Raw genomic sequence first — 14,321 nt, forward strand, 5'->3', positions numbered from 1 at the left:
ACCAAGCACACGTGGGCACTTAGATGTAAGCTTCTGTTTGCACTTCAGGTTCAGTATTAGTGCATTGACAAGATAATTTCAAATCCAAAGGCATCCATCAGTGGGACTCTGATTAAATACTCCATTGTTTGTCCTTACAGCAGACCCCTTGATTACATTCTCAGTCGTTTGCCATTTTCATTACCTGAAGTTGTTAGTTGTACCACTGGGCAGCATGTTCACAGTTCTTACTGAAGAATAGGTCAAGAAAATATCTCTTGACAGCAGTACATCCTGAAGTCCATCACAGTAATGTTGCTACTTAATATTCATTTATACTACCTAGACAGAGTTGGCTTTTTTGCTTTTTAAAATAAAAAACTTTTTCACTTACTTGATTTTACTTCCATTGTCAGACTCCTTAGGTGCTAAGGGCTTTCACTTTCTGTAGTACACATGCACTCACACAGCAATTGATCTCCTCACCTGCTCTGTTATGGGTAGAGGGGCATTTGCCAGTACTGTTCTTGGCTGAATCCATCCCCTGGTGTGCTGAACTAATCACCAGGCCTCCAGATATTCCACACACTGGTATAAATTTTAATCATGGGAGTCCTTTCCGACACAGGCAGTTGTATGCAAGAACACATTTGTCTTTTGCGATCTCTACATAGGCCCCCTGTACTGTCCATAAGTAGACCTCCATCAAGCTTAGGTAGGTGTAATTTGTAGTGCTGTGTAAGCAAATGCATTGCTGAATTTTACATGTGATGATGATACATTATTTTACCTTTAGTCATATTTTTATCTCATCTGCACATGCTCAGTAGAGCTGTACTAACAAAATAGAAGTATTTTTGTTATGAACTGTTTAGTTTTCATTTAAGTATGGTTAATTATACTGTTGTAAACACTGTGCCACCATTGAAAATGGACTTTTACCCTGTTGGACAATCCTTGTGAACAAATGGAATGAACAAATTAATTAAAAAAATAAATATTCTTTGCTGTTCAATGTCAGTGTCTATGCATTTGATAGCCGACTTTGACAAACTCAGATTAATGAGTGGTCATCAAACAACAGTTACTGTACTAGTACCTTAAAGATATAACATTATCACCACATTAGGTGCACTTCAACACATGCAGACAGTCTGAGCAAAAAGCTCCTTGAACTGATTGCACTGATGCTTGAGGGAGAGGGAGAGCCAGACACTGTCTAAATTAGTGAGACCTAATACACTGAGAACAAGGCAATTTAACATTATTTGGTATGCATGCGCAGAATGAAATAGTATGAGGAAACAGAGGAAGAACGAAATAAGATTCAACTTCAAGGAAACAGAGAAAACGAAACAGAATAGTCTGCTATATAACATACACATTGTATATATTTATATGACTGCCATGCAGGTTGCCAAGTGCACATGTTACTGACAGGTAAGAGACATGTCACAGTTCATCAAAATCATAGACCATCAAGTTGTGCTATATATATATAGACACACACACACACACACACACACACACACACACACACACACACACACACACACACACACACACACTCTTGCATTTATAAGAATATACATTTAAAAAGATACTGACAGCTCAGTATTGCTAATAACACTGATGCTTTTGGATGGTGATGTCATAAACTAAGGGAAGTGCATCTGCAGTCTCCCCTAGTGATAAACAGGTATAATGGCAGAACTCAGTTAAAGGTCCTTATCTTAGCTCCATTATTCTGGCTGTTGATTGCTACATGGGACTGGCAAATACCCATATGTAGGTATGTAAGATCAAGAAAAGGACAAATATACTTTATTTATTTATTATTATTTTTATTTTATTTTGCATTTGTTTACCAGGAAAGTCCGACTGGAAACAATTCCTTTTCATTGGAGGCCCAGGAGAAAAGCTCCAATTACAGGCATATTGTTACCATATAAAAGTATACAGAGAGTAGCAGTTAAAGACATCTCAGCAGATTACAAACATTACAAAATACCACATTGATGGGAAATATCAGTTACATAATGTTGAAGAACACATTTTTTTACATGGCAGAAGTTCCATTATACATAATCATGCTTCAGATACAAAAGTAAAGAAGATTATTTACCTACAGTTGCAGTTAATAATTGCTGTTAGATTAAACTAAAATAATGGGTGGTATTATATCTAGGAAATAGGAAAGACCAATCCAGGGGAGTGACAAGTGCATAACCAGCTGTCCACAAGGTGTGACTTAAGCAGCTTTTTGAATTGTGAGATAGAGCTGTTGGAAATAATTGGGGTTGGCAGTTTATTTCATATTTTAGGGATGGAGTTAGAGAAGAGAGATTTCCCAGCGAAATTGTTGGCTTTGGTGGTATCAAGAAGGTGTTGATTACTGGAGCGAAGAGATTGGGTAGTAGTGTATGGCTAAATGAGATTATGGACAAAGGGGTTTTATCAGGCTGGTGGAGAATTTTGTGAGCAAAGGTTAGTTGATTAAAGTGTAGAAGCTGGAGGAGTTCAAGCCAATTTAGCTGTTTAAGTGATGTACAATGCTGTGATCTGTATGGGGCATCAGTGGCAAATGTTGCTATTTTATTGTAGCAAGATTCCAGTTGGAATAAGTCAGTTCTCCAGAGGTTGGTGAATACTGGACAGGCATAGAGGAAGGCAGATAGGAGGTGTGTGAGCTATGGTAGCTTTTGTGTTGCTTGTAAGAAATTATTTATTTCTGTACAGGAGGTGTGTGTGAGCTATGGTAGCTTTTGTGTTGCTTGTAAGAAATTGTTTATTTCTGTACAGGAGGTGTGTGTGAGCTATGGTAGCTTTTGTGTTGCTTGTAAGAAATTGTTTATTTCTGTACAGGAGTCCTATTTTCTTGTGAACCTTTTTGATAGCTTGGGCTATGTGAATGTCAAATTTCAAGTTATTGTCAATTTTGACCCTAAGCAGTTTAGTGTGAGTAATTGGGGTGATTATAGTTTTGTTTCTGGGCAAGATATTAAAGGATTGGGAAATTAATGGGGATTAGTTGGGCTAAAAAGAAGGAACTTAGTTTTGCTGGGATTTAGAATGAGCTGGGAGTTAGTGAGCTATGTTTCTACAGTCAGAAATGATTATTGGGTTATGGTGTGGGGGGCTTGTAGTATGAGGGCTGCACATATTAGTGTAGAGTTGTCAGCGTATTGTACTACAGAGGTGCTCAACTGGTTAGTGAATAAAGAGAATAGTAGAGGTCCAAGGATTGAGCCTCGTGGAACCCCTAAGGTAATTGGAAGAAGAGGGGAAAGTTGGCGCTGCCATTGGATGGCTTGCAGTCATCCTGCTAGGTAGCTTTGGAACCATGTGATAACGGAACTGCTGTAGTTTAGGGTGGAGAGAATATTGATGAGTTTATTGTAACTGTTGAGGTTTAGGGTGGAGAGACTATTGATGAGTTTATTGTAATTTACCATGTCAAAGGCTTTGGATATGTCTAAAAATATGGCAGATACAAATTTTTCTGTTATTTCTGTGGTGGTTCACTGTGTTAGTAAAGGACAGTAATGTTGTGGTGGTGCTGTGAAAGGGATGGAAACCCTGTTGGGTGTTTGATAGTAATTTATGTATCAGAAGATAATCCATTAGTTGAGTGTGCATGACTCTTTCTAGCATTTTGGATAAGGGAGATAAAATGGCAGTTGGGCAATAATTGGGGACTTCAGTGGCATTTCCACCCTTGTATACTGGTAAAATGTGAAAGGATTTCCATATTACAGGCACCTGGCTTTCAGATATTGATTGATTAATAAGTATGACTACTGGATAGGCTATTGCGTCAGCTGCAGTTTGTAGAAATTCTCCTGGAAGGTTGTCAGTGGCTAGGGTTGTTGGTTTCAGTTTTTGAAGTAGTTGTGTTATAGATTTAACAGATACTGGGTGTAAGTGAAAATAGTAGATGGATTCTAGGGATTTGGTACTACTCTGGGGGGATAATAGGGGTAGGGTTGCCTACAATACCTAGAGAGTTAGCTAGGGTTTGGACAGTTTCTGTAAAGAATTTATTGAATTGGGTTGCTATATTGTCAGAATTATTAGTTGTTGGGGTGGGGGTAGAGGATTTACCTGGATGAAGTATGTTATTAATAGCTGCCCAGAATTTATGAGGGTGTCTTGATTGTGTATTTTGGATGTTTTGGTAGTAGTTGATTTTGTCTATTTTTACTTGTTTTTTAGCTTTATTCCAAAGTTCTAGGTAGCAATTTGGGTTTTGATTTTATGAAATTGTTCCAAGGCTTTGTCTCTAGCTTTAAGTGGGGATCTACATTCTTTTGTTAGATAGGGTGCATAATTAGATTTAACTCTGATAGCTCTAGGGGGTGCATGGTAGTTTAGAATGTATAAGAATGTGCTGTTGAATGAGTTTGCTAGTCTTCTAGAGGTAGCTGTTTAAGGGGTTCCCAGTTACAACTATTTAGAGTGGTGATGAAACTATTTAGATTGAATTATTTTTTTGTTTCTGATTAGGCAGATGGTGGGCTGGATAACTTGGTGAGTCCAGGTCCTAAGAAGAAAAGTTGCCTGATGGTCAGTTAGAATGTCTGGTAGGCAGCCAGATTGAGATGCTAGAGAGTGGTTGTTACCAAGATGCAGTCCAGGATTGACTGTCGTTTGGAAGATTTATCAGTCTTTGTAGGGGAGGTGATGATTCGGGTAAACCCATGGAGGTTTATAAGGGATGATGGATTTTCTGAGGAGCAATTAAGCCAATCAATATTGAATTCACCCAACATGATTGTTTCTTGTGGGAAGGAGTTGGAAGTCCAAAGTAGTATGTTTTCTAGAGTGGGGATATTGTCTCCTGGTGGGATATAACCACCTATATTATTAATGTGTTTTTGAGGTTAATCTTTAATTTGGCAAAGATGAGTTCAGCATTGTCACATTCAGGAATGTTTATGTCTAAGTGGTTAGGGTATTTTTAAATAAAAGAGCTAGACCTCCATCCTTTCTTGTTATCCTGTCTTTTCAAAGAATGTTGTATCCTGGAGGAGTGATTTCATATTGTTAATGTTGGGTTTTAGCTAAGTTGCACTTATTATTAATATATCTAGAGAGTAAAAAGACACTAGGGCATGCAGGTCATGCACTTTGTTAGCAATACTTCTGACATTCATGTTAAGGAGGAGTAAGGTGGATTTGTCTTTCCTGTAGAGTTCCAAGGTTGGTTGTGTTACAGTTATTTACTATTGTGGGTGTTGGAGAGGGACCAGGACTGGGGTGTATGTCTCTGGACTGGTTTAACTGATTAAGTATGTGTGAGCAGTGTTTGACAAGCTTGTCTAGTAGTTTTTCTAGCTTTTCAGAGGTGTGGGAAATTATCTTAGATGATGGATTTTGTGTAGGTGGAGGTCTGAGGATGTGGTAGAGAAAGGGATGGAGATATAGTATAGTTGAATTGTTTATTTGGATGTGTAGGTGGTGAGGTCTGCCAGGGAGGGGGAATGTTGTACTGTAGAAGAGTGTGGTATGAGGTGAGGAAGCATAAGAGTAGTAGCATAGAAGTACCGATGGTTTGGAGGAGTGTTATGCGTAAGTAAGTCTTTTTAAGGTGACACATTTTAATTAAGGTAATTTGAAATTATTATGTGGAGAGAGGTAGATATACTGGGTAGTTGATGGCAAGAGTATTTGTGTAGGTTTGTGTGTTTTCAGGTAGTAGAAGGGATGTGTAGAGATATGTATTTAAGTAATAAGATATAGTTAACAGGAGGGGTGGAGATTATCACTTTTAGGTACTCCTATAATAGGCATGCTTTCTAGTGTGTTCAGCTGAGTATGTTAACTAGTAGAGGTGTGGATTGTGATTGCTTGCTATGTGGTTGGGGTTACTAGGTATAAATGTAATTGAACAGGGGGTGGGTGGGAATGGGGGTAGGGAAGGGGAGCGGAGTGAGCCCAAAGGGCAAAAAGAACAGGCTGGCCCTGGCCCCTAGAGCAGCTCTGGGAGAAGAAAAACAATCAGTAAGGTAAGTTGTAATAGATATAGTGATGGAGGAAAGGTAGAGGAGAGAGGATGAAATGGATAAGTTATAGTTATTTTCAGAGAAAAAGTTGCCTTAGGAAAGAGGAAACAGGTAGTGGGGGCTAGACAGAAAGGCACAGTAATAAAGCTTTTGAGTAAGAGATTTGTCAGGTGTAGAAAAACACTAACTGGAGGAAGGAGTGGGTATCAATGTCAAGAAACACTGTGTTTGGATTGCACAAAAGCCTGTCTATTAACTAGCAGTAGGTATTAAGTATGAACATTAAATATATATAACACTATGTAAGATTTCAACAATATTGCTTCCTATTAAATCACTGGATGGGTTGAGAATTAAGTGGAATGGAGGGTGTTATTGGGTAGAGAGAGCCTTGGGAAGTGAGGGGTGATGTACAGTGAAAAGATACAAAAATACAATTTCACAGCCATAGAAAATATCTAAGACTTTATTGACAAGTTGAGCGCTTTCTTCCCACAATCAAGACTTCTTCAGAACATTTTCCATATGCACACATCTCTCTTAAATATCCATTAAAACCACCCACCCATCCAATTATGTAACAACATAATAAATACTTAAAGTCAACCATGTCTTAAAACATGTTCAAATACTAAGAACATTATAAATAATTAACCATGTTTTAAGAGAAAAGAAACGGCATAAATGGCTTGCTTAAATTCATGTATGCTACAAAATGCATGTGTTGTAAAAATAATAATAAATGTGTAATATATATATATATATGTATATATATATATATATATATATGCAATTAATATAAAACATAATAAATAAATAAATAAATATATATATATATATATATATATATATATATATATATATATATATATATATATATATATATATATATATAAAACAATTTGTTAAAGCACTAAAACCTAAAGGTATGATCATTAAATTCTTGTACATGTCTACTCAAGGCATTTGTAACTTTCTGATTTCTTATATGCAATACATGTTCCCTCATCCTATCCTTGAATTTCCTACAGGTCTTTCCCACATAGAATGCTGAACACATTTGGCACTTGGCCAAATACACCACATTCATGCTATTACAATTGAAATGGCCTGTAATATGTAATGGCCTGTTGTTTAATATAAATCTATCCTTGGTTTCCAATAGACTCTTACAACAAATGCCCATTCCACATTTAAAATTTCCATTTATTCTTAAAGGGACAAAACCAACTTTTATCTCCTTTTTATTGTTATTGTTGGATTGCAGTATGTTCTTAAATGACCTATCTTTCCTGAAAACTACCATAGGTTGTTTCCAGTTTTATCAATAAGATGGTCATCACAGGCCAAAATACCCCAATTCCATCTAATAATTTCCACTATTTCCTCACCATCCAAATTAAATGTGGCAATGAAACTAAAGGGTCCATTAATGTTCTTCACCCGGTCCAACAGGAATTAATCAGGACCACCTGTTCCACCTGCTTTCAAAATGGGTTTATATACCCCATTATACCTTTTTATTGTCACTTCCCTACCAATCTTTTGTACCATACTAGTGGGGTACCCCCTCCTCTCAAAAAGTTGGGCAATAAACTCCACTTCAGCTTCAAATATTTCATCTTCATTTATCATGTGGGTGGCCCTCATGATGTGCCACTATGAATATACCAATCGGAGAAGGACTTTACTAATTCTTGTCCCTCCTGCGGAAAGCCCTGTGTTAGTGATTCGAATGTTGACTGCACTTCATTCTCCTGTAAGAATGATAGAGCGACAAGTCTCTTGACTGCAAGTTGGAATGTTTGAGATGTTATAGTGCCTAGTTAAACCTAAACTTTGAACCTTGCGCCATACATTTTGACAAAAATGGAAGAGGCAGCCCTTAGATTTGGCATTAGGAACATTTAGTCTGACGCTTTTAAGGGCTGCAATTTCAAAGTCGCACAACACGAATCTCACAGTTACATCAAAGTTATGATCTGACAACAAATGGAAAACACAATGCCACAAGTAATTGTAACATTTTAGGGATTTCTTAGACAAGAATGCATACAATAATGGAATAGCCTGACTATGAGTGCCATACTTCACAAATCCGTGAATAGAATAAAGTTGCCTAATATTCAGACTTTTGCCAAAGAACGTGCCGTCCATCATCCAAATAGTGGCATGGCTCAAGTCCTGCAAATTGCTTACTGTGCTAAACACTACCACTTTAGTTTCAGAACTACTATCATACTTTCTCCTACTAACAAATTCACCATCTTTCAATGGGAACATTGAGAAATCAATGTTGTCTAAAGTCACTTCTGCACCTCCATAATAGGAAGTTTGTTTACGGCGAACACGTCCAACTTGTTGCAACAAAGCTTTCCTATGAGGTACATGAGAGATTGACTCAAGAGAAGTGGAGGCCACAGCAATCTTGAAGAATTAAACACAGAGTATCATGGCTATACATTGCCCATATTTTCACCTCATTACAAACTTTGTATCTTTCTACTTCACCCGGTTCAGCCGTATAGTTATGCGGTACGGACTTATGTAAAATATCACCTGTAGGCATCAATGTTGTTTTAGCTCTGCCTCTGCAACTGTCACTTATTTTATATTTACAACACCAGTATCTTCTGTTAGCCCTATATCTTTCAAGATAGTAAATATAATTATCTACCACAAGTAATTATTTCCCTTTCTGGGAAGTAATGGTTTTATAGGCAGTACCTACTATACCAGGAGCTTCCATCTTTAGTACCCTAACAGCAATGTGGTGCATTGCACATCGTTGCCATAATTTGCAGTTTGATTTGTAGTGCATAGCAGCGTGAATTTGCCATAATTAGCGGATTGATTTGTAGAGTATAGCAGCGTGAATACATGTCTCAGTACACTTAATTGTTGTATTTCACTGGACATATTATTTATAATTCAGTGTATGTCTATATTTTTCACTTTCTGTATTTCCATTTTCATCTATATGGGATGTCATTCATATGTACTTTCGTTTAAGTGATTTGTTGATCTTGTGGTCTCGTTCAAATAGCTGTCGATGTTCTGAACTGTCAAACATCTAAAGTAGATCCATATATATATATATATATATATATATATATATATATTTATTATGTTTTATATTAATGGTATATATATATATATATATATATATATATATATATAAAATATATTACACATTTATTATTATTTTTACAATACGTGCATTTTGTAGCATACATGAATTTAAGTGAGCCATTTATGCCATTTTTGTTCTCTTAAAACATGGTTAATTATTTATAATGTTCTTAGTATTTGAACATGTTTTAAGATGTGGTTGACTTTAAGTGTTTATTTATTATGTGATTACATAATTGGATGGGTGGGGTGGTTTTAATGGATATTTAAGAGAGATGTGTGCATATGGAAAATGTTCTGAAGAAGTTTCGATTGTTGTAAGAAAGCACTCAACTTGTCAATAAAGTCTTGGATATTTTCTGTGGCTGTGGAATTGGATTTTTGTATCTTCGGTCTGTTTGCTATTCTTGGTTATGATGTACAGTGAAACCGTATAGTCGGAGACTGAGGGACAGAAACAAAAAATAGTAATAGCGGATATTTTATCATGTACATTCAATATATACAGTCTGACTCCTGGATAGTTGGGAGTTGGTTCAGGCTTCCTCCAAGAGGGATGGATTTTCACTGGGATCACCTTTGCCTTGGGACACTCTGGTACAATTGCATTTGAAGGAGTGGTCAGTTATGGGAGTGCCACCTAATAAGAGTGGAATGCATTATGTGATAAATAATTAATGTACTATTGATAGAAGCTTGCTGTACACTTAAAAAATAGTGAAAGGGTAAGTGTCTTAGCAAAAATATTAGGCAGTTAACACAGTGCAAAGCAATTATTGTACCAATTTATGAAAGCCAAATTATAAATATGTGGAGACTAGAGATGGCTAGTTTGCATTCCCTATTCATGAGTTTAATAAACGCTTATTCTGCTACTTAGAAATGCAACATCAACATGTCGTAATAACAACACACTGAAAAACTTAGAGTACAGCAGTGGAGAATGCAGTCTCAGGCAATGATATTGACAGCAACAGAGCTGTACAATTTTTAACTAATCTCTCGATATATATCAAAGAGCATTAGTAATAAGTTGCCAATGTTCAACAAACATCATTTGAATCCAATTGTTTGCAAAGCACAGATAGCCAGACTTGTCAGAGATGTCCTTTAGTTAAAACAGCATTACTAAATGTAGGACGCAATGTAATAATATGCACTGATTAGCAGCTTGGTTCTAGGTGCGTTCTGCACATGTAACTAGTATTGTAAAGTTCTAAACATTAGGTATTGCTAATCGGTAATGTCTACAGATAAATTTAACCGACAGATTATGCTTATTCAAACAAAACAATACAGTCACTCCTTTAAAGTGCCTGTCCCCACCACACAGTTGGTAACAGAAAGATAATTAAAAAAATATAGTTAGAAAGTTACAGCTGTGGCAGTAACGCTAACAGGATCTTATTACACTTATATAAATCACTAACATATAATCAAACAAAAACTATAACTTTGCTCCTACAAAAAAACAAAAATGCTCACAGATTACAAACAACAGTAACAGAGCACATAAATGAGAGCTAGGTATATGCTTACAGCTTGTGTTCCCTATATGTAGGAATTCACACGTCCTGGTTACCGCAACAGCACACATGCAACACCATAGGGTCCATAGTGGCTTTTAGAGGAAGGGTAGAGTAGAAGAGAGGGGGCCCCAAGCAGGAGATGTTTTTTAAATGGAGCAAGGCATCATGGGAGTAGCTAGGTGGGAAATAGGATTTACCTTGAGAAATAAGAGGTGGAAAAGGGGAAAGGCAAGAGTATTTAGCAAGTAGATTTGGCTGTTAGACTATAAGGGAGGGGGAGGGGGTAATGACTGGCCCTGGCCCCTAGAGCACCTCTGGGAGAAGAAAAACAATCAGTAAGGTAAGCTGTAATAGATATAGTGATGGAGGAAAGGTACAGGAGAAAGGAAACAGGTAGAGGGGGCTACACAGTAACAGAGCCTTCAGATGAGAGATTTGTCAAGTGTAGAAAAATACTAAATGGAGAAAAGAGTGGGCATCAATGTCTATAAATACTGTGTTTGGATTGCACAAAATGCTGTCTATTAACTAGCAGTAGGTATTAAGTATGAGAGTTAAATGGATATAACACTATGTAAGGTTTCAACAAAAAAAATTCCTATTAAATCACAGGAGGGGTTGAGAAGTAAGTGGAATGGAGGGTGTTATTGGGTAGAGAGAGCCTAGGGAAATGAGGGGTGATGTACAGTGAAACCGTATAGTCAGAGACCAAGGGACAGAAACAAAAATTAGTAATACCAGGTATTTTATCATGTACATTTAGTATATGTGGTCTGACTCCTGGGTAGTTGGTAGTTGGTTCAGGCTTCCTCTAAGAGGGATGGGTTTTCCCTGGGGTCACCTTTACCTTGGGACACTCTCGTACAATTGCGTTTGAAGGAGTGGTCAGTTATGGGAGTGCCTCATTCAATCTATGCGATCTGACTCCTGGGTAGTTGGTAGTTGGTTCAGGCTTCCTCCGAGAGGGATGGATTTTCACTGGGGGTCACCTTTACCTTGGAACACTCTAGTACAATTGTGTTTGAAGGAGTGGTCAGCTATGGGAGTGCCTCCTACTCCAAAGTTCTTCCACTCCTCACAATGGATATCAATGTTTACATAGCAGCTAGTGTGCTGCATTCTGATGTGGCAATGCTGTATTAACTTTACAATATTTGTACATCTCTAGTTTTGGTCTTAACACAGACAAAAACCTCACATTTGACCTGCAAATCCAGTCCAATGTCAAAAAGGCACATCAAAAGCTTGGCACTATCTACTGTCACAAACATCTACTCAGTGCATCAGCCCAACTTTACCTTGTCTCTTCTTTTCTATTACCCTCTCTTTTATATGGTGCCCCCCTCCTCACCAACATTCACTCCTCTCTAAAGTCCAAACTAGACTCATGCTACAACAAAATTGCTAAGTTAGTAACTAATGCCTCCTACTCATCCCACCACTGCTTATCATTACGCAACTTAAAATGGCTTGAACTCCCCGACTATCTCACCTTTATCCAACTAACTACAGCTCACAAACTCATTCATAATCCATCCATATAACCTGCTCTATCTTCTATACTTATTTTATACCATCCTATCAGACCACTCCGATCCAACAACCAACTGCTCGTAAATATAGAAAAACTCAAATTTTCGGCTGACCACATGCTTTACTCCTTTACCATCACAAAACTTTGGAACTCCCTCCCCCATCACTTAGATCCACCCGCTCAGTAACCCTCTTCAAGCCACCTCTGAAACAACACCTCTCCTCATCTTGGCTGTGCACATGTGCTAACACCACATCTCATATAACCTAACTTCAACCATCACAACTATTCTTACCCCCACTCTACTACTCTGGCGTCCTCCTTTCACATCCACCTGTCTTACACCATCTCTCCATCCTATCCACTTCCCTCTTCTACTAACCCTCATTGTTCTAGCATTGATCCCTCCTGTCTACTTCCTTCTCTTCCTAACCCTTGTAGACCTACCATTGAACCAGGCAAGATTTTCAGGTACTCTCGCAGCCTACCTTAATATCATACCACCACTTATATCTGCAACAATATCCACCGACTTTGCTAATTCCTGCAACAGGACTCATAAGGTCTATCACTCAGTTATTACTCCTCCTAAACGTGTGAAAAGTTTAAGTACCTGGTTCTAATTAATTCCTGTATCTGCTTTGCACCCACTGCATGAAGTGTCCTATATAAATTTTGCTAGCTGAAAGCTACTCATATGGAATGTTCTCATGTATATAATCTGTATTGCTTGTATAATATCTTTGATTTGAGAATGATTGCTTATGTACTGTTTTCTTTCATCAATTGTATAAGCTGCCAATGATATGTACTAAATATCTTTATTAATGTAAATTCTCTATTGTATGTGAAATGTCTTATATGTGGAGCTTTTCTCTACGGGACTACACTAAAAATGGGCACTTCTGGCCCAACTGGACCATCCTGGTAAACAAATGCAAACAAATAAATATGTAAATAAATAAATAAATAAATGTGTTAAATATTTCTAGCATATCTTCAGTTTTTCGCTCAAGTCTCTGAGAGGTGCGGAAAGCCCCAAAGAGTGAGGTACCAATTTGTCATCAAAAGGGAAGAAAAAAAACTTATTTAAATTCTGCTTAAATATTTTACGTTGCACTTATAGTGACCTGTGTGGTGATACTTTTTGATACTTCTCTGCTTTTTGTCCAAGTTTTAGACAAAAAAAGTTACCATTCTGCATGTTTTTTTTTAAGTTTGTTCTGGGACCTTAGTCTTGTAGCTTTGTTTGCAGTAGTGGGAATATTGTGTATTACTGCATGATTTTGGCATTGTTTAGACATATACTCACTCTTCTATTGCCAAAATCAGATAATTCCATGTAAAAGGTAGCTTTTTGCATTTTGAACCCATCTTGAGGCCTCATTCTTGCAGCTTCATTCACAGTTTATTTATTTATTTTTTATTTATTTGTCTTGTGTTAACCGGGTTAGTCCAACTGGGCCAGTGGCCCATTTTCAGTGGAGACACGAGGAGAAAAGGTTCACATACAACATATCCATGACACTAACAATAACAGTTTCATTTAGGTGATATGACTACATAACTACATACATTTGTGCCAAATGGAAGTTAACAAACTAGTAAACGAACAGATTGAACAAAATGTAGCTTTGCAATACCAAACAAATAAATACATAAATAAGCCCCCAATACATCTTAATGATTGAACCAAATTGGAAGAGATGAAGAAGAGGTAATTAAATAGAACGGCTAAGTGGAGGGGAGGAATACATAAGACTCCAGAGCATGAGAGAAACAGCGATACGAGGAGAGAGGAGGACAGGGATCCTTAGTAGCTAAGTGGGAGAAAAATAAGAGATTTAAGTATAGTGTTAGTGAAAGGCACAGCTAAATATGAGATTAAGTATAGTGTTAGTCAGATGCACAGCGAAGGTATTACAGTACTAGTTATTATAAAGGTAACTAGTTATTATAAAGGTAATGTACCAGGAAGGAAAGGAGAAACTGCTGTAGACAGATGGTTGGCAGAGGATTGTAGTGGGTAGGGTGGTGACAAGAGCAGGAGGGAGAGTTAGAAGGGAGTGTTTTAATTCTCTTTTGAAATGGATCGAAGACTGAGGAGAACATAGATAAGTTGAGAGTTTGTTCCAAGTCTGA

The 14,321-nt window shown here is 37.3% G+C and overlaps 1 protein-coding gene across 1 annotated transcript in view; it reads left to right on the plus strand.

The window, feature by feature from the left end:
- Positions 1 to 14,321, plus strand: part of LOC122805770 (sodium-coupled monocarboxylate transporter 1-like) — a 515,621-nt gene that overhangs the window by 491,554 nt on the left and 9,746 nt on the right. The window contains exon 13 of the mRNA XM_044076038.1: positions 7,544 to 7,567. Coding sequence (XP_043931973.1) covers positions 7,544 to 7,567 — 24 coding nt within the window. The remainder of the gene's footprint in view (positions 1 to 7,543; positions 7,568 to 14,321) is intronic.

This window comes from Protopterus annectens, chromosome 7.part0, assembly GCF_019279795.1.
Source record: "Protopterus annectens isolate FY-2018-M chromosome 7.part0, PAN1.0, whole genome shotgun sequence".
Classification (NCBI taxonomy): Eukaryota; Metazoa; Chordata; order Ceratodontiformes; family Protopteridae; genus Protopterus; species Protopterus annectens.